Source organism: Nicotiana tabacum, chromosome 19, assembly GCF_000715075.1.
Source record: "Nicotiana tabacum cultivar K326 chromosome 19, ASM71507v2, whole genome shotgun sequence".
Classification (NCBI taxonomy): Eukaryota; Viridiplantae; Streptophyta; class Magnoliopsida; order Solanales; family Solanaceae; genus Nicotiana; species Nicotiana tabacum.
The window spans coordinates 13,972,240-13,993,569 of record NC_134098.1 but is presented as its reverse complement, the minus strand read 5'-3'; the positions used below and the strand labels follow the sequence as shown (position 1 = coordinate 13,993,569).

The window sequence follows — 21,330 nt, the reverse complement described above, 5'->3', positions numbered from 1 at the left end:
GATTGGTATTATACAGCAAAAAGAACACAAAGTCAAGAATTTGAAGTTTGACACTTTATTGAAGGTTTATTGCTTGAGCTCAGAATCTTGTTTGGAGAGTGAAAAATGGAAGAGACACTAAAAAAAATGAAGAATCTTGAACACGCGATTGAAGTCAAGAATGGTATTTTCCAGCTAAAAGTCAAGGATTTGAAGTCTGGCACCTTATTTAAGCTTATTGATTGAGCCCAAAATCTTGTTTGGGGAGTGAAAAATGGAGGAGACAGTGAAAAATGGGATCTTGGTATTTGCTGTGAATGGACAAAGATTTGAGCTTCCTAGTGTTGACCCTTCAACTACTTTGCTTGAGTTCTTGCGCAGTGAGACTTGCTTCAAAAGTCGCAATCTTGGCTGTTGTGAAGGTCATATATATATATATATATATATATATATATATATATATATATATATATATATATATATATATATATATATATATGTGTGTGTGTGTGTGTGTGTGTGTGATTTAAATTTGATGGCGTCAATCTATATGCTTAGCGAAGGGGAGCCTTGGTTAAGATACTGTCACGTGGCCATGAGATCACGGGTTCAAGCCGTGAAAACAGCCTCTTGCAGTAATGCAGGCTAAGGTTGAATGCAACAGACCCGTGCATAGCGGGAGCTTAGTGCACCGGGCTGCCCTTTAATCTATATTCTAGCATTGCACTCGTCGAATTCTGAAATTATGGTTTCAAAAAGTTAATATTTATTGAAATTTTAAATGTTTTATACATGTAAATATGTGAATAATGGGTTCCATTCGGCTATCTGAAATTGTGCTTTATATGTTTATTTTGATGCAAAGTGCATAAGAAATGCGAAAAGCTTTGAGCTTTTTTTTATATTGGTATTTTTGTTGTGATAGTCGCCTCCTTGTTCATTTTTTGTGCTTTTCCCTACAAAACTAGGTATTTCTAAATGTGCATTTATATCGGATTTACCCGATAGTCCCCATAACATCTAGTGCCAAAGTCACAGAATGGTTAAGTCGCCAATCCCTGAACTATGTATTGTACATATGTACTTAGCAACAGTTGAAAGTTCACGAGAAGAATTATCCTGTTCATGACATAGAATTGTCAGCCATTGTTCATGCGCTGAAGATTTGGAGGCATTACCTCTACGGTGTCTCGTGTGAGGTATTTACTGATCATCGTAGCCTTCAGTATCTGTTCAAACAAAAGGATCTTAATTTGAGGCAGAGAAGATGGCTGGAGTTGTTAAAAAATTATTATATCACCATTTTGTATCACCCCGGAAAGGCCAATATGGTGGCCGATGCTTTAAGTAGAAAGGCTGTGAGTATGGGCAGTCTTGCGTATATTCCGGTTGGTGAGAGGCCATTAGCTGCAAATGTTCAGACTTTGGCTAATCAGTTCGTGAGGTTAGATATTTCAGAACCCAGTCGGGTTCTAGCTTGCTCAGTCGCTCGGTCTTCTTTATATGAGCGCATCAGAGAGAGGCATTATGATGATCCTCATTTACTTGTCCTTAAGGACACGGTGCAGCACGATGATGCCAAACAGGTTGTTGTGGGGGAAGATGGGGTTCTACGAATGCAGGGTCGTATTTGTGTCCCTAATGTGGATGGGCTTCGTGAATTAATTCTTGAAGAATCACACAGTTTCAGGTATTCTATTCATCCAGGTACCGCCAAAATATATCAAGATTTGCGGCAACATTATTGGTGGAGGAAAATAAAAAAGGAAATAGTTGCATATGTAGCTTGGTGTCTAAATTGTTAGCAAGTTAAGTACGAGCATCAAAGACCTGGTGGTTTACTTCAGAAGTTAGAAATTCCTGAGTGGAAGTGGGAGCGTATCACTATGGATTTTGTTGTTGGGCTCCCACGGACTCAGAGAAAATTTGACGCAGCTTGGGTCATTGTGGACAGGTTGACCAAGTCAGCACATTTCATTCCAGTGGCAATTACCTATTCTTCAGAGAGGTTAGCTGAAATTTAAATTCGTGAGATTGTCCGCTTTCACGGTGTGCCCGTGTCTATTATTTCGGATCGAGGTACGTAGTTTACCTCACATTTCTGGAGGGCTGTACAGCGTGAGTTAGGCGCGCGGGTGGAGTTGAGTACAATATTTCATCCACAGACAGATGGACAGTCAGCGCACTATTCAGATATTGGAAGATATGCTCCGCGCTTATGTTATAGACTTTGGAGGTTCTTGGAATCATTTCTTGCCACTTGCGGAGTTTGTTTATAATAATAGCTACCAGTCGAGCATTCAGATGGCTCCATATGAGGCATTATACGGAAGGCTATGCCGATCGCCAATTGGTTGGTTTGAACCGAGAGAGGCTCGGTTGTTGGGTACCGATTTGGTACAGGATGCCTTAGATAAGGTCAAGATTATTCAGGATCGACTTCGCACAGCTCAGTCTAGGCAAAAGAGTTATGCCAACCGTAAAGTTCGTGATATTGCATTCGTGGTTGGAGAAAGAATATTGCTCCGGGTTTCACCTATGAAAGGTGTAATGAGGTTCAGAAAGAAGGGCACGTTGAGCTCTAGTTATATCAGATCCTTCGAAATTCTTGAAAGGGTGGGTGAAGTAGCCTACAGACTTGCATTACCACCTAGTTTATCAGCGGTTCATCCGGTGTTCCATGTGTCTATGCTCCGAAAATATTATGGTGATCCGTCCCATGTGTTAGATTTCAGCTCAGTCCAATTGGACAAAGATTTGACTTACGAGGAGGAGCCGGTGGCTATTCTAGCCCGGCAGGTCCGAAAATTGAGGTCTAAGAGTTATCCTTCAATTCGGGTGCAATGGAGAGGTCAGCCGGTAGAGGCATCTACCTGGGAGTCCGAGTCGGACATACGGAGTAAATATCCACACCTTTTCTCCAGCTCATGTACTTTTTCTAATTCTGTTCGAGGACGGACGTTTGTGTTAGAGGTGGAGAATGTGATGACCCAAAATGATATATTTAAATTATTAAGTAATTATGTGTTCTAAGACCTCGAAAAGCACCATGTATCATTCCTCGACTTGCGTGCGTAGTCCGTACAATTTTTCGGAAAGTTTTTATGTAAAAAATAGATTAAAATGTGAAATAGAGCTTTAAAACTCATCTGAGTTGACTTTGGTCAATATTTTGAACAAATAGACCCGGATCAGTATTTTGACAATTCCGGTAGGTCAGTATCGTAATTTGAGACTTGGGCGTATGCCCGGAACCGAATTTCGAGGTCTCTAGCCCGAGATATGGAATTTTGATGAAAATTTAAAAGCTTGAAAGTTTAATGATTTCTAAGAAATTACTAATGTTAGATTTATTGACCTCGAGACCGTATTTTGGTTCCAGAGCCCGGTATAGGTCCACTATAATATTTATGGCCTGTCTGCCAAATTTGGTGAGAATCGGAGTTGATTTGACGTGATTCAGACGTCTGGTTGTAAAACTGTAAGTTTTAAAGTTTTCTTGAAAATTTCCTTTGATTTGGTGTCCGATTCGCAGTTCTAGGTGTTATTTTTGCGATTTGTTCGCACGAGCAAGTTCTTATGATGTTTTAGGACTTGTGTGCATGTTTGGTTTGGATCCCCGAGGGCTCGGGTGAGTTTTGGATAGGCTACAGGATGATTTTGAACTTAGAAAATCTGTTTTTAGCTTCTGCTGTCATCTGGTGCATCGTGCTTCGCGATCGCGAAGAGGAAATTGTAAGTAGTGAGTTTTACCCTTCGCGTTCACGAAGATAGGCACGCGATCACGAAAGGTAAACTCCCAGGGCACTGCGAATGCAAGGGACCAGCTGCGATCGCGTAGAAGGAAGGAAGGCAGAAGCTAGGCACGTCAATTATGCTACGCGATCGCACAAGTAAGTACGCGATCGCGTAAGGCTGAAAAAATGTACTCCGCGATCGCACGAGCATTTACGCGATCGCGTAGAGTTAAAAGTCTGGGTAGCCAAAATGTGCTTCGCGATCGCGAAGCCATTCCCGCGATCGCGAAGAGTAAAATGAACCTGGGCAAAAGTTGTTCTACGCGATCGCGATGAGTAAAAATCCCAGAAACAGAACTTAAGTTCTGGAAATGGGGTTTCGACCCATTTTCAACTCTTTTCTATTTTCGAGCTCGGGTAAGGCGATTTTTGGGCGATTTTCACGGGAAAATATTGGGGTAAGTGTTCCTTATCCTATATTGATTATATTTTATGATTTCATACTCATTTATATCATGAATCCGTGAATTTATGGAAGAAAAATCAGATTTTTATAAATTCTTCCAAAAATGAAATTTAAGATTTGAAGGTCCATTTGATATCGGAATTGGATAATTTTTGTATGGTTGAACTCGTAGCGGAACGGGTGTTCAGATTTCGTGAGTTTTTTCAGAATTTGAGATGTGGGTCCCACTGTCGAATATTTTAATGAATTTTGAATTTTTATCCGGAAAATTTATAAATTCATATGGAATTAATTCCTATGATTCGTATTGAGTATATTGAATTGTTTATGAATAGATTTGAAGCTTTTGGAGACAAATTTAAAAGAAAAAGCTGTGGTCGAGTAACTGATTGGAATTTGCAAAGCGAGGTAAGTGTCGTGGTTAACCTTGACTTGAGGGAATAGAACCCTTAAATTAATTGTTATGTGAATTGCATGTGAATGACGTATAGGCGAGGTGACGAGTGTCTATACGTCGTCAAATTAATTGTTTGCCTGCTTACTTGAAAAATCATAAATTGTTTTAAATCATGAATTAATTATTATAATAATAATTTTTTCTCTCCTATTCTTTGTCAAATATTAATTCTTGAATTCCTGCATTAATTGTTATATGCTATTTAAATTATGTGCCTTAATTGTTATTTGACATTTAGCATATTAAATATTAAACTGCATATTTTCTCTCTGATTTTCATAATAATTTGCTATTTGCCTTGTTTGTTTCATAATTAAATCATAATTATTGTATGCTTGTTATCTTATAATTTCAATTAATTGTTGTATTTATTGGGGAAATTTCTTCTATAAGAATTGGTAAATGAATATGTTGGGGGATCGGGTTGCACGCCGCAACAGAATTGATTATAATGAATATATTGGAGGATCAGGTTTCACGCCTCAACAAATTAATTATAATGAATATATTGGATGATCGGGTTGCACGCCGCAACAGACTTATTAAAAAGTCTATATTGGAGGATCGGGTTGCACGCCGCAACAGACTTATTAAAAGTCCATATTGGAGGATCGGGTTGCACGCCGCAACAGACTTATTTAAAAGTCGACATACATATATATATATATTGGGGGATCGGGTTGCACGCCGCAACAGACTTGATTAAAATGAATATATTGGAGGAGCGGGTTGCACGCCGCAACAGAACTGAATGTGAATATATTGTGAGAGCGGGTTGCACGCTGCAACAGAATTGAATGTGAATATATTGTGAGAGCGGGTTGCACGCTGCAACAGAATTGATGGAAATGATAATTGGTTATGACTGCTGAGTTGGCTTCAATTATTATAAATGAGTTACCTGATTTATTTCTATTATTGTTGTTGTTACTAATATTGTGTACAAGTAATGTAAGTGACCCGCCTTAACCTCATCACTACTTCGTCGAGGTTAGGCTCAGCACTTACCAGTACATGGGGCCGGTTATACTGATACTACACTCTGCACTTTTTGTGCAGATTTCGGAGTTGGTCCCAACGGCGTGCCATAGACTTGCTCGGATTTCTCACGACTAGTTGGATTTCAGGTCGTGACACTTTTGCTTAGACTATGTACTTGTATTAAGAAATTTATTAGACATATATAAATATTTAACTACAAATAACTAAAACGAATTATAATTTGGATACTAGTTCAGAGTTCATAAACTTCAAATAATTTTAAATGTGCAACTTATGTTAAACAGAAGAACAAGCTAATTCTTTTTTGTAAAATTAAATTAGAATAGGATGTAGAAACGAGACATGCAGTTCACATTGAATATAATTATCCCAACTTCTCTGTTAACAATTGAATATATTCTTAATAATGTTTCAAAGGAATCTATATCTCATTCCCATGCAGAAAAGAATACGTAGTCAAAAGTTCACCAAAAGAAAGGCATGGAATTATGTTTAAGGAATATTTAATTCGAAAGTAAACACAGAAAGCATCTCAAGAAAATACTTTGTGAGGATTTTTTTGTATGTGTATATATATATATATATATATATAAAATCAACAAACTTCCATCCTCTCTATATCTCAACAAGAAGAAAAGCCTTAAAAGGAAATATTACAAAAATCTGCAAAGGAAAGAAAAGAAACATAGAAAATGGATATAAAGAGAGTTGCAGCTGCTCAAGAATATGAAGATTTTGTGCCAACATCAATTATGGTTCGTGAAAAAGACTATGACACTCTTCTCTTTAATCTTTCGGGCGAGTTCTTCTCATTCTTTTTGTCCGGTAGCGGTAACGCCTTAAACCAATTGGTGTCATCTGACTCTGCTTTGTCGAAAATATTTTTTATTTTATATATATATAAAATATATATTTTTCTAAAAACAAATATATATATATATATATATATATATATATATATATATTAATTATAGGACGACAACATGAAAAAACTTAAAAAATATTTTATTTTATGAACAAGAAATAAAATCTTAGAACTCTAGACACTAACATGCCTACAAGTTGAATTGTAACAAAAGGCCGACACCAATTACGCAAAATTCCGGTTGCTACACCGTTTTTGGGTGCGGTCATTACTCGAACCCTGCGTGAACACAAGATGCCTTGTGCACCAAACTATCCTGATTGTCAATGTTCCCCCAAAGAAAAAAAGGAAAACAAATAATAAGAACAAATGGAGTGTAAAATATTACTTGGCAATTCCTGAATGGGAGAGTGATATTAACTATTCTTGATAAATTATAGTTGACTCAAAAGAGAAAATTTTACTATATTGTCTATGTGAGATATTTTCATATATGAAGGCAAATTCCAAATTCAAAGTTTATTATTCTCACCATAAAATTCTCAAAAAATCAATGAAATCAGATCAAATATTGAGAAGTCATGTATGCTTAATTTCATTATCTACGCTTACACAAATGTAATACAATATTTACTGGGTGTGGTAATTTAACTTTGTATAAGCTACCCGCGTCTTCTAATAATTCCCTAAAGATTCCAGCTAAGACTTTTCCCCTAAATCCTTTCCCCCCCTAAATCTTTTCTCCCCCCAAAAAATAATTATGCCCAAAACTATCCCACTAAGTTAACTTTTACCCAAATTATATGAAAACTTCCGTATTTCTTCTTCCCTAAAACAGGCTCTACTCATCTAGTTAAGAAGATTAGGGTAGATTTTGTGAAAATTGCCGATGGAGATGCTTAATTTCTTCTAATTGGTCTTCTCAAAAGTCAAAAACCTCTTTATTTGGGTCTGGTGCACATCAGTTTCAACTGGGAAGTTCCTCTTCTTAGGGTTATAATTGCTAAAAACTTGTAAGTTTTCTATGAGTTTTTTGCTTTCCGTTTAATAACTTTTCAATCTTTGCTATCCGTTTAATAACTAGCAACAAACTAGATAATAGTCAGAATTGTTAAGGAAGGGCGCTCCTATATCTGATCTAAAGTAGTAAATATACAGTGGAATTAGGAAGAATGTGATGCTAGTTAGAATATCCAAAAGAACAACGAAAAGCGTAAATTTGAAAATAAATGAAAACTTACAAAGTTCATGCAAACATCAAGGAGATAATGTTTTCATCCGAAGAATATGTGAAAATTCGTGAGCACATAAAAATTAAATTTTGAGTGGTTTTCATGTATAGTTGCCTCAGTGTTATTAAAGGCTTGGTTAAAGTGCGTAAACCCTGAAACTCGGTAAAGCCCAAGTTATGCGCTCTGCCTCACTTAACTGGCGCTTTACTGTAGGCGTGCTAATATATAAGGCATGTGCACCTTCACCAATAGTCTGTCTTTAAGAGCACAACAACATATAAAAAAAATAACTTAATTATAATTTTCCCATTCTTTTCCCCAATTACTTATTGTTTGTGTTTATAGTTAAATTTTCTTGTATTAGATTTCTACCTCTTTATTTTTCTTCATTGGCGCCTTTGCGCTTAATAAAGCTCACCAATGCTCTCTAGTTTTGCGCTTTTAACTTTTGACTATATACTCTGAAATATCCTAATGAAATTGGAATTCTGCAGGTTTCAAGAAAGAACAAGTCAAGGTTCAATTGTGCAAATTAGGAATTCTGAAGATTAGCGGACAAAGGCCAGTTTATAAATGGCAGAGGTTTCAGAAGGACATTCTTGTTTCAGAAAATTGTGACAAAAGCAATATAAGTGCTAGGTTTGTAAATGGCAATATTCTTTGTGTTAAATATCCAAAACTAATCACTTCAGAAGGAAAAAAGGATAAAAAGTTGCCCGTCTCAGTTAGTGAACGACAGAAAAAGGAAGAACAAGCTACAAGCCAAAAGACCACTTTAAAGGTGAGTTTGGTACGTCTGGTGGATCAGATTTGATCTTCCCCTTGTACATATGGCTTTGCACTGCCTTAGTGCTTTTCTTTTCTTAATATATTGGTACCAGTATCAAAAAGGTGAGTTTGGCACGACGAAAATTAGTTTTCAGGAAAATATTTTTCAAGGAATACACCGAAAGGTGGAAAATAACATCCTCACTTATCGGCAGAAATCATTTTTCTTAAATCCTTATCACTATCATAACTTTTAACTTCAAATTATTTGCTCCTATTCAGTTTAAGAAAGTATTGTGTATTAATCTTTAAGACTCAAAAAATTCATCAATACACTCTTCAATTTGCTAATATTGTTATTAGTCTTTATATATATAAGGCAGTCTGTTGCACTAAACTCCTGTTATGCGTGGCCGGATCACAAGGATCTATTATACGCAGTCTCACCCTGCATTTCTGTAAGAGGCTATTTTCATGGCTCAATCACATGATCTCCTAGTCACATGGAAACAACTTTACTAATTAAGTGTTCTTAGTCTTTAATATAGTATAGTTTATTTTTTCTTTTTGTAAAATGTTTTCTACTCACCAACTAAACATTTTCCTGAAAATTTTCCATAAAAATCATTGGTATTTCGTGGAAAATGACTTTCTTCATACGAAACACATCCTAATGAGATGAATTTACTAAACAGGATAATGTTGAGAATGCTCCTGCAAAAGAGCCAGTACTGAAAGAAGAACCAAAGACAAATAGTCCAAAAACTAATGAACAAACAGAACCAAAAAGCACCTCAGAAGATGGAAAAACAACAGGTTCATTTACCACATATCAGACAGTATTTCCTCGAGGGAATGACTGGAAACCTAAGGTCCAGATAATGGCAGATAAAAAGGCATCTAGCTCCCTTGTGGTAAAACCCAAGGGCAATAACGAAGAAGGCATCTCAGCCCCCGACAAGCTTGTAAAGATGCTGACTCAGATGTGCAAGGATGAAGGTATTATCCCAGCTAATGAATATAAAGACCTACTGATAAGAGAGATGAGCACTCAAGATGGGTCACTAACGAGAAAGGGCCTAAGGATGTTTGTCCTTGGAGTGAGAGCAGAAAAATTGTATAGTAATCAGCAAGTTTTGAGAGAGACCATGTCATCATTATCTCAGGAAATCTCTAAACTTGTTAAGATTCAGAAACAGATAGAAGAGACAAGACTCAAGGTAGAGTCAGGGAATATGTCCTTTATAGAAAAGCTCTCATCTGAGATTCCCCAGGTGATAGAGGAGACTATCCTGAGACAGAATGAATATGATCCGTACGAGCAAAGGGAAGACATGGGGGAGGTGATTTCGAGTACTCTTGGGAAAGTTGATGTCGGAAAACCAGCTGCTAGTCAACCCTATCGCGCTCCAGCCACTATTAAGTCCCATCCAATACATGAAAATAAACGTGAATCAATGGATGACATCAGGCCATTGATAACTCCTGATAAGTTAGAGAATATTGATCTAACTGGACTTGCTTTCTCAGAGGAAGAGGATACTTTTGTTAATGTCGCCATTCAAGAGCTAAATCTGACAAAGAAGAGTGTCTTGTCAGATAGAAAAGCAATCAATGCAATGCTGTACGGTCCCTCCAAAGAACCAGTGAACAAACAAGAGTTAAACCAGATAACGACGACGACAACAACAACAACAATAACAATAACAATAACAACCGTTCCTAAGTTCCAAACAAGTTGGGGTCGGCCGGTGATTTGTTCGCAAAGGTGATAAACATGACCCTGGTTGCTCTGTTGTTTCTTGGTGTCGGTCGCTATGTCATCAATGTGATGAAATCTCCCAAGAAAGCTAAAGAATGAGACTAGCTTGTTTTCTTGGAATTCAAATTTCAATGTTGGGATATTATGTATTTCCTTTGCTGTGATTGTAAATAGAACGTATAAAGGTTTATTCTGAAATGTAATCTCTCAATTTGTTATGATCAGAGAAAAAGGCATTTGGATACCTGCAATCATGAAATATATTAATAGAATACAGTGGATGATCGTTCTGAAATTAATTACCTCTTCTGCGTCCATTGTGATTTCCAGGCCGGTGAATCCACAGTGTTGGGCGAAGCTCATGACGTGGCACAAAGCTAGTATTTCCATCAAGGTATTTCAATTTTATGAGTTTTGAATTTTAAAACGACAATTTCAATAGGTAATAATTGGAGTCTAAATTTTTTCTTTCTACATATGTAATGAATATCAAAACACATACGCTCTGTTTGATCAAAGGCTATTAAATTTGGCCAAACCAGTGTATGGGCTTCTACCTCTGCCCTGTTGGTAGCATATGAGGAATTGTTGGGAAGCGTGTCAGGCTAATAGAAGGGAAAAATATTTAAAAAGAGAAAATAATAAATTGCACAAGACAAGACAAGACTTACGTGGTTTGACAATTTTTGCCTACTCCAGGGCCACACAAAGAATAACTCTTTATTGATATTGAGAGAGAAAGAAGAATGTCGTGAGGATGATTTACAATGGCTTTTAACATACTTTGATCTAATTAGCTCCATATTGATCTTTTAGACTTATTTTTGGAACAAAACTAAAATTAGAATATAATCCTCTAATTACAATACTATGATCACCCGATAGGTCATCTAGAGTTTTAAACATTAATTCTGTATTTTGAAACCTCAAATATCTCATTTTAGCCTTCCTCGATTTGCATGCGCAGTTCGTGTCTTTTTTCGGGAGTTTTTTATGTTAAAAATTGATAAAATGTGCAATTATGCCTTAAAGATCCATTTGAGTTGATTTCGGTCAACGTTTTGAGAAAACGGACCCGGATTTATGTTTTGACCATCCTGATGGGTCCATATCGTGATTTGGGACCTAGGCGTGCTCAGAATCGAATTCGAAGGTCCCTAGCTCGAGTTATCATATTTGGTCGAAAATTTGAAGTTAAAGGTTTAATGAATTTAAAGATTTGACAAAAGTTTGACTTTATTGCTACCGGGTCCGCATTTTAGTTTCGGAGCTTGGTATATGTTCATTACTATATTTATGACTTGTCTGCAAAATTTGGTGAAAAACAGAGTTGGTTTGACGTGATTCGGATGTCCGGTTGTTAAAAATTCTAAAGTTTCATTGAAAATTTTCTTTGATTTGGTGTCCGATTCGTAGTTCTAGGTGTTATTTTAGCTATATGATCGCGCGAGCGAGTTCGTATAAGGCTTTTGGACTTGTGTGGATATTTGATTTGGAGCCCCGAGGGCTCGGGTGAGTTTCCGATAGGCTTCAGAGTGGTTTAGACTTAAGAAAATAGCTAGTGCTCTACTGTTTCTGGTGTAGGCCTCAGTCTTCACATTTGCGATATGGCAGTCTCCCTGTCAAGTTCGCATTTGCGAGCTACTTCCTCGTATTTGCGAAGAATAGCTGGGAACTAATGGTTCGCATTTGCAAACAATTACTTCGCCATGCGAAGTAGGGGGGAGTAGAGTTCGCATTTGCGATCAAAATGATCGAAATTGCGAGGAATCCGAGTTCGTATTTGCGAACAAACCATCGCATTTGCGATGGCAACAGAAGTGTGAGACCTTCGCATTTGTGAAGGATTTTTCGCATTTGCGGGGTTCGCAATTGCGAACCCTAGGTCGCAATTGTAACATTTGCGCCTGGACTTAAGCTGAGTTAGACGAGATTTTGTTCATTCTTCCAAATTTTCAAAACTAGAAACCTTAGAGGCAATTTTTCCAAGAGCTTTTCTTTCCCAATTTATTGGTAAGTGATTCTAACCTACTTTATTTCAATTATCCATAACATTTTATAAGATTTCAACTTAAAATCTAGGATTTTCATGGTAGAAATTGGGGATTTGGATAGAATTAAGAATTTTTGTAAAATTGAAATTTCGACCTGAAATTGAGGTCGGATTTCGAAACAAATTCTATAACGGGGCTCGGGGGTGAATGGGTAATCGGGTTTTGGTCCGAATTTCGGGTTTAGACCTAGCGGCCCGAAAAGTTGACTTTTGTTGACTTTTTCAGTAATGACCTAAATTGAACCTTTCTAATTCGTGGATAGTTCTTAAGGCTTATTTTGAGTCGTTGGTTGATAATTTGCTAGATTTGGTTGCCTCGGAGGCTTGTTCGAAAGGCAAAGTCGTAGTTGACATTTAAGTTGATTTTTGAAGCGATGTAAGTATCGTGATTAACCTTGACTTGAGGGATTAGGACTTGTTTTCCTATTTGCTACGTGTTTAAATGTTGGGTACAACGTATATGTGAGGTGACGAGTACTTATGCGTTGTTGTTGGGTTAAGGCATGCGGTTGAAACTTGTTTCTCGTGATTTATTTCCTTATTTGATTATGATATCCACGTCTAGACTAGTTTATTACTTAATTGATCATTCTTTCCGCATTTATAAATTATTTGTGATAATTGAATATTATTGGAAGTTGAGGATCGATATTGTGGAAATGTTGTTAACATAAAGTTTATTCTTGATCATTCTTTCTCCCAAATGTTATATATTCATTGCTTCATGGTAAGTGAGAGAGTGTTAATGCACGAAGGGTGATGTCGTGCCATATTTATCATTTCATGATGAAATTGAGAGTTGAAGAACGAAGGGTTATGTCGTGCCGTATTTATCATTTTATGGAGAGATTTAGAGTAAAAGCACGAAGGGTGATGCTTTGCCATTATTACTGTTTCACGGTGAGGTTGAGAGTAAAAGCACGAAGGTTGATGCCGTGAAGTTTATATTCATTATGTTTATCCGTTTCATTGGCTAAAGGTTTATTGACTATTTCATGTTGTCATTCCCTGTTGTGGTTACCGTATTCTACACCCCTTTTGCACGTCCCCCTAATAGTACATGTTAAATCCTTATTTGTTGTTATGTTGTGCGTATATTTTTGTCTATATAGGTTTAATTACGTGGATGTTTTGTCATAGCCTCGTAACTACCTCGTCGAGGTTACCCGACACTTATGGAGTACATCGGGCCAGTTGTAGTCATACTACACTCTGCACTTCTTGTGCAGATTTTGGTACTGGTCCCAACTGTACGTGAGATGCATCAACTCAGATTAGCATTTTGGTATTTCAGACTCTGTATGTAGAACCTCTAGAAGCTCGTGTACTTGTGACTCCAGATCCGGGTTGTACTAGATGTTAGATTATCTGCAATTTCGTACTTCATTTTAGCTTCATTTATGTCGGATTGGTTAAATTATTCAAAGTGTTTAGAATTGGCAAAAGAATTACTCTAATGTTGGCTTGCCTAGCATGTGAAATGTTAGGCGTCATCACGGCTCCGAAGGTGGGAATTCCGGGTCATGACAAATACCATGGAATAAAATGATTTGATTTGTTTTCACATGTCTATATTATCTTGCTCATAGAAACATGTTGATAATTCCTATAAATGGAAAATATTTTTTTAGAATGAAATTAATAAGATCTTACCTAAAATCAACAATATCTTAAGGATGTTGGAATAGATGGAACTTGAATTGACCACGGTCAATATTCTTGGTAAAAGACGTCGGATTAGTATTTTGACAATTCTAATATGTTCGTATGATGTTTTTGGACTTATACTCTCTTTTGGTTGGGGTCCGGATTGACCCGAGCACATTTCAGCGCGTTTTATGAAAAATTATAAAAATGAGTTTTCAAGTTGAAAATTAGATTTTGGGTGTGTATCAGATGCATTTTCAAGTTGAAAAATTATATGAAAAATTATAAAAATGAATTTTCAGGTTGAAAATCAGATTTCAAGTTTTCAAGTTGAAAATCACATTTCGGGTGTGTATCAGATGCATTTTGGATGATATGAGTTAGCTGGTGTGCTTCGGTTCTGGCGTTGATCTGCATATCTCTCAAATGCGAGCCTCGCTTTTGCGATCAAACCATCGCATTTGTGAGCTTGGTCTTAGGCTGGGAGACCTCGCATTTGCGAGGAAGAGTTCGCTTTTGTGATTGGGGGAAGTCATATTTGCGGACTAATTGGTCACAATTGCGACCACTAAGCATCTAGGGCATCTTCACAAATGCGAAGTGGATATCCATATTTGCGGGAAGGGGGGGTCGCATTTGCGATAAAAGTGTCGCATTTGCGACTTCTAGGCTTCTGACGCTATCACGATCCAAAATTCGACTAGCCGTGATGGCACCTAACCCAACCCATTAGGTAAGACAATTTACAAATATCTGATTCAAATAACATTTAACTACTCTAATACACTCCCCAAGGACTGGTAGTACAAATCATGAGCTTCTAAGATTAGAATTTACAAAGCTATTGTGAAATAAAAATACGTCATCTGTTTGAAATATACATGAACAGATTATAATTCTAAAGCTAACATAAACAGGAGACAACAATTACTGAAACACATGTACATCTTTAGATCCAGCTCCCGCCATGTACAGCAGCAACATGCAGAAGTGTAGTATGAGTACAACCGTGAATGGCATGATACCGCACAACATGAGGAAAAATGCATCTCTACGCATGTATGTCAAGTGTTCATGTCGAATGCGATGCAACTCAGTGATAAAACCATATGCATACTCTCAGAGTATCAATTCATTCAGTCCTCCCAATCACTCAGTCCTCACAGTCACTCATTCCTCCCAGTCACTCAGTCCTCACAGTCACTCAATCCTTCCAATCGCTCTGCACTCGTACTCAGTAGGTACCTGCGCTCACTGGGGGTGTGTACACCCTTTTTGTAGATAATGTTGTATGGGGATATTTAGTATACTGTTGTAGAGCTTGGGACTTGGTATCACTTGATGTTGGGAGTTTTATTCTGTTGAGTTGCAGAGTTCTTTTATGTTAGTTGTTGAATTATTTGAATGTTTTAATCATTTTCTCAGTTAAATTCTGCCTGAATGTTAGGCTGACCTACTCATAGAGACTAGGTTCCATCACAACATCCTACAGAGGAAAATTTAGTCAGTGACAAGTTGGTATCAAAGCCCTAGGTATATAGGTTTTATGTGTCAAAAGCAGGAATAGTAGAATCTCACGGATCGGTATAGAAACTTTTGTATTTATCTTCGAGAGGCTATGGAACTGTAGGGGCTCCTTCAGCCCAAGTGCTATAGTCTTCACAGACAACTCATGTGCTGCACGGACAACTCACGTGTTATAGTATCAATATCTGGATCCGCACGGACAACTCACATGCTGCACAGACAACTCGCATGCTACAGTATCAATATCTGAATCCGCACGGATAAGTCACGTACTGTACGGACAACTCACGTGCTATAGTATCAATATATGGATCCGCACAGATAACTCACGTGCTGCACGGATAACTCACGCGCTATAATAAGCCAATATGGCCTGCTGCGACGTGCAACCCGATCCCATAATTATCCTCATAATCAGGCCCTCGGCCTCACTCAATCATCAATCTCCCCAATCTCTCGGGCTCACAATGTCATGAAACTAGCCCAAAATGATGATTTGATGTATCCATAAATAACAATAGAGACTGAGATATGATATGCAATGAATGAATATGACTGAGTATGAAATTACAGTTTAAACATATAATTCGACAGTAGAAATGACCTCAGTGGGTCCCAATAATACCAACATTTGCCTAAGTATGATTTCTAACATGAGTCACAACTCAGTTTCTCTAACACATAAAAAATACATAAAAAAATACAGGTTAATTGACTACACAGCTCTACGGAATCAACTGAGTCTCAATTTTTACAGTGCACACCCACACTCCCATCACCTAGCATGTGCGTCACTTTCAAACAATTCGCATAACACGTATAATCAGGGTTCACACCCTCAGCTCCAATATTAGAGATATTACTTACCTCGAACAAGCCGAATCCAATGTCGAGCAAGCTAAACAATGCTCCAGAAATTCCATTCTGCGCGTATCAACTTCCGAACGACTTGAATCTAGTCACAATTAATTCGATTCAGTCAACACAAATTATAGGAATTAATTCCATATCAAAATACTTATTTTCCCACAAAATAGAAATTACACATAAAAATCGCCCGTGGGGACCACGTCTCGGAACCCGACAAAAGTTATAAAATATGAATGCCCATTCAACCACGAGTACAACCATATAAATTTTACCAAATTCCGACATCAACTCGACCCTCAAATCTTCAAATTAAACCAAGAGGGTTTTCTAATTTTTCCAACTTAATTCATCAATTATATGTTAAAAACAACCATGGATTCGGGTAATTTGATCAATATTGAGTTAAGAACATTTACCCCATTATTTTTCTTGAAAATCTCACAAAAACCGCCTCTTCCCGAGTTCCAAATCGGTAAAAATGGAAAATGGGACAGAACTTAAACTCTTTGCCCAGTCATGTCTTCTATGCGATTGCAGACCAAGTCCCGCGATCACGAAGCACAATATTTCCACTGCCCAAAATAACCCTACACGATCGCGGACAATGTTATGCGATCATGAAGGCCAAAATACACTGCCCCTCCCCCCAAACTCCTCTTGGCGACCGCACCATGACACACGCAAAGCACGAGCTTCCTAGGCCTACGCGATCGCGGACTGCCCAAGCATTCACATAAAACAATGCTCGCGAACCCCAGCTGCCTCACCTCCTCTCCGTGAATGCAGCCCTACCCACTCGCGATCGCATAGAACAAAAATCATCACTGCCCCAAACAAGCCTATGCGTTCGCAGACAAGTTCATGCAATCGCGTACAAGGAAACCAGGTTCAGACATCAGAAAATTTCCAACATAATTCCAAGTCCAAAATTGATCCGTTAACCATCCGAAACTCACCCGAGGCCCCAGAGACCTCAACCAAATACATCAACAAGTCCTAAAATATCATACAAACTTAGTCAAAACCTCAAATCACATCAAACAACACTAAAACCATGAATTATATCCCAATTCAAGCTTAATGAAACAAAGAATTTTTAACTTCTACATTCGATGCCGAAACCTACAAATCAAGTACGATTGACCTCAAATTTTGCACACAAGTCACAAATGATATAACAGACATATTCCAATTTTCAGAATCGGATTCCGACCCCAATATCAAAAAGTCAACTCCCCGATCAAACTTTCAAACTTAAATTTTTATTTTAGTAATTTCAAGCCTAATTTATCTATGGGCTTCCAAATAATTTTTCTAGACACACTCCTAAGTCCAAAATTACCATACGGAGCTATTGGAATCATCAAAACTCTATTCCAGAGTCGTTTACACATAAGTCAACATCCGATCGACCTTTTTTAACTTAAGTTTCAAACCTTGGAACTAAATATCACAATTCATTCCAAAACCTCACCGGACCCGAACCAATTACCCCGACAAGTCACATAACGACTACAAAGCGTGAATTGAATAGAAAATGGAGAACGCGGCTGAAATACTCAAAACGACTGGCCTTGTCATTACAGACGCGCTGACCGCATTTGCGGATTTTGCAATTGCAAACAAGAGTTCGCAATTGTGATACCTACAGTTGGGTAAAAGGAAAAAAATGGGACTTGGCTTATTTTACACCATTGTTTAACCCTAAACACTCTAGAGGGGATTTTCTTTAGAGATTTTCTTCCTAAAATCATTGGTAAGTGACTCTAATCAACTTTCTTTCAATTACCCATTACTTTTCATGAGTTTTTAATATCAAATCTAAGATTTACATGATTGAATGGTAGAAATTGGGGATTTCGTACAATTAAGATTTAGACCTCGAATTGAGGTCAGATTTCAAACCAAATCACATAACCGAGCTTCGGGGTGAATGAGTAATAAAAAATAGTGGTGTTGAGTTGTTTATGTTGATAATTGATATTGAGGGATCGGGTTGCGCGCCGCAACGATACTGAAAATAATTGATATTGGGTGATCGGGTTGCACACCACAATATCAAATGATATGATATGATATTGGAATTGAGTTATATGCTGTAAAAGATATTGTGTTAAAACTTGGGATCTGTTGCACGTTGCAATGGATTTGATGTGTTGTAGTTGGTTGTGGCTGCAGAGTTTATTCTCAGTATTGTGATATGAGATTTGAGATTATGTTATTCTGGGGTTTTATGGTAGATGACCTTCGGGTCGTTTATATGAGTTACTGCTTATTTATATTTCTGTATTCTATTATTATTATTATTATTATTATTATTATTATTATTATTATTATTATTATTATTATTATTATTATTATTATTATTATTATTATTATTATTATTATTATTATTATTATTATTATTATTATTATTCGTACAGGTTTATTGTGAGTGTCTTGTCATAGCCTCGTCACTATTTTGTTGAGGTTAATCTCGGCACATACAAAGTACATGGGGTCGGTTGTACTCATGCTACACTTCTGCACTTCTTGTGCAGATACCATTGTTAGTCCCAGCAACGTGTAGAGGAGTTCTTGCCCGTATCGACTTACCGCAGGAGTCTTGAGGTAGAGCTTCTGGTGTTCGCAGCTCCTGAAGTACCCTTTCTACTCTATCTTTATTGTTTATCTTATTTCAAACAGTTGTATTTCATTCAGATCATACTTTATAGTATTCTAGCTACTCATGTACCGATGACACCAGATTGTTTTGATTAGGCTAGACCGTGTTATAATATGGATATAACTTATGCAATTAAGTTTTGTCAATAATTAATTATTACTGTTATGCTATTTTAAATTCTAAAAATGGATAGTTAATGATGTAACGTCGGCTTGCCTTGTAAGTAGATGTTAAGCACCATCACGACCCCGAGGTTGAGATTTCGGGTCGTGACACGCTAGCTAAAACTAGCCAATATCGCTAAATAGTCATCATACAAACACAAACACGCATATATATATAACAACGTAGATATTTTATTTCTTGAGAAGGTGGGCATCTATATCTTTGGTCAAATCAAGGACTACACCCATGAAGGTGAGGGGCTCGGGGGTGTCTTCAGTTTTCTTCTCGTACACAAATGTCCATGTAGTCCACTGATCTTCACTGGATGTGATAATAGTGAAGTAATTATACAACTCTAACAAATCTCCTTCAATCACTTTCACACTAACTGATTTTTTCTGATGATCGAAGGCTTCAATCACTTCCTTAACAATATTTTCTTTTCCATCTGTAATCATTAAAATTCAAAAATACAAGAGATGTTACTCCTAGTGCAATAGTCCAATTACTCATAAAAGATATAAACATTCATGAAAATACTATAGATTTGATGATACTGTGTTTGGTATGACTGAAGCAATTTGTCATGAAAAACGTTTTGTTCTACAAAATATTTTCTGATATTTGATTGGTGAGTGAAAGATATATTACGGAAATCATACATTAAAGACTAATAATAATAATATTAAAAATTTATAAAACTTTTAATTTGATAAATGTTTTGAGTGCTAAAAATTAATAATAAAATCTAAAGGTTAATTGGAACAAGTTGAATGTCATGAACCAAAATTCCACCACATGTATCGTGATGGCACTTAGTCTCTGAGACTAGGTAAACCGATTTTAATAACAATTCAAGCCGTTTTTTTATATAGATAATTGAAACCAACAACGGAAATAATTATAACAACCTCCCAAGACTGGTAATACTGAGTCATGAACTCTAACTGAATACATGAAATGATTTCAAGGATCGAATATACAATACTGTTCGAATAATAATTAACAGTCACTACAATATTTTAGTCCTCTAGTCATTGCGATGACCAAGCAACTCTACCTTGAATTCTTGCGATCAACACACTAACTCTGCTCGAGTCCAATATCTCTAGTACCCAGCTCTGCACAAAAATATGAAGAAGTGTAATATGAGTACACCATAGTCGGTACCCAGTAAGTATCAAGACTAACTTCGGTAGAGTAGTGATGAGGTATAGTCAAGACACTCACTAGTCTAATAACGTATGAAATATAACATACAAAAATAACATAAAACAAATAGAAGTGATAGAAACAATAATCAACTTTCAAACAAATATCTTTCAATCATAATTCTTTCAAATATAATTCCTTTCAAGTAAAATCTTTCGAATATAATTCTTTCAAATAAAATCTTTCAAATATAATTTTTTCAAATAAAAGTCACCATGTGACACCTCATTTCACAATCATAAAAATTATGGGTCTCAGTTGTCACGGCCCAAAATCTCACCCGTCGTGATGGCGCCTATCTCAATACTAGGCAAGGCGACAATCTCAATAAACCACCATATATTTTAAGTCTGAAAATATAATATTTAAACACAATCCACAAATCTCGCAAATACCGATACAAACACTCCCAAAATCTGGTGTCACTGAGTACATGAGCATCTAATATGAATATAAGTTTGAAAAATATGGTCCATAACAGTCTGAGACCAAATACATTAAATAAGAAGATATGGAAGGAGAGTCAAGGTGTGCGAAATACGGCAGCTACCTCAAAATCTCCGAAAAATCAACTGTGCGAAAGAATCAACACCCGCTATGTCCGAAAATACCTGAATCTGCACACGAAGTGCAGGGTGTAGTATGAGTACAGCCAACTCGGCAAGTAACAATAATAAATAGGGAACTAAAAATAGTGACGAGCTACACAATTATAGTTCATTTTTCAGTAATTCCAACAGAGAGTAGACATGCTTTCAATTCCAACAGTTTAAGTCAAATCAATTTTATAGAGTTCAAGTTCATGTAATCCGGATATAAAATCTTTCAGAGAATTTCACAACAATGACAAATAGCAACTAAGTGCAACAACAAATGAAAAGCAAGTACAACCTCTTAGGGCAACAACTACTCAACTCGTCACA

General features: G+C 36.9%; 1 protein-coding gene across 1 annotated transcript; it reads left to right on the top strand.

Moving 5' to 3' along the window:
* The first annotated feature begins 253 nt into the window (after window positions 1-253).
* Window positions 254-19,116, top strand: LOC107767643 (uncharacterized). The gene is made up of 5 exons (XM_075238970.1): window positions 254-401; window positions 8,233-8,528; window positions 9,202-10,274; window positions 10,599-10,662; window positions 18,906-19,116. The coding sequence occupies exons 1-5, from the start codon at window positions 254-256 to the stop codon at window positions 18,972-18,974; spliced, it is 1,650 nt and encodes a 549-aa protein (XP_075095071.1). The 3' UTR covers window positions 18,975-19,116.
* Window positions 19,117-21,330: the final 2,214 nt, after the last annotated feature.

Excerpts from the sequence above, each read along its gene's own strand:
- LOC107767643 (XM_075238970.1), top strand. The coding sequence starts at position 254 with ATGGAGGAGACAGTGAAAAATGGGATCTTGGTATTTGCTGTGAATGGA. Across the intron at positions 10,275-10,598 it reads CCGGTGATTTGTTCGCAAAG|GCCGGTGAATCCACAGTGTT; the intron begins GTGATAAACATG and ends TGTGATTTCCAG. Across the intron at positions 10,663-18,905 it reads AAGCTAGTATTTCCATCAAG|ATACCATTGTTAGTCCCAGC; the intron begins GTATTTCAATTT and ends CTTCTTGTGCAG.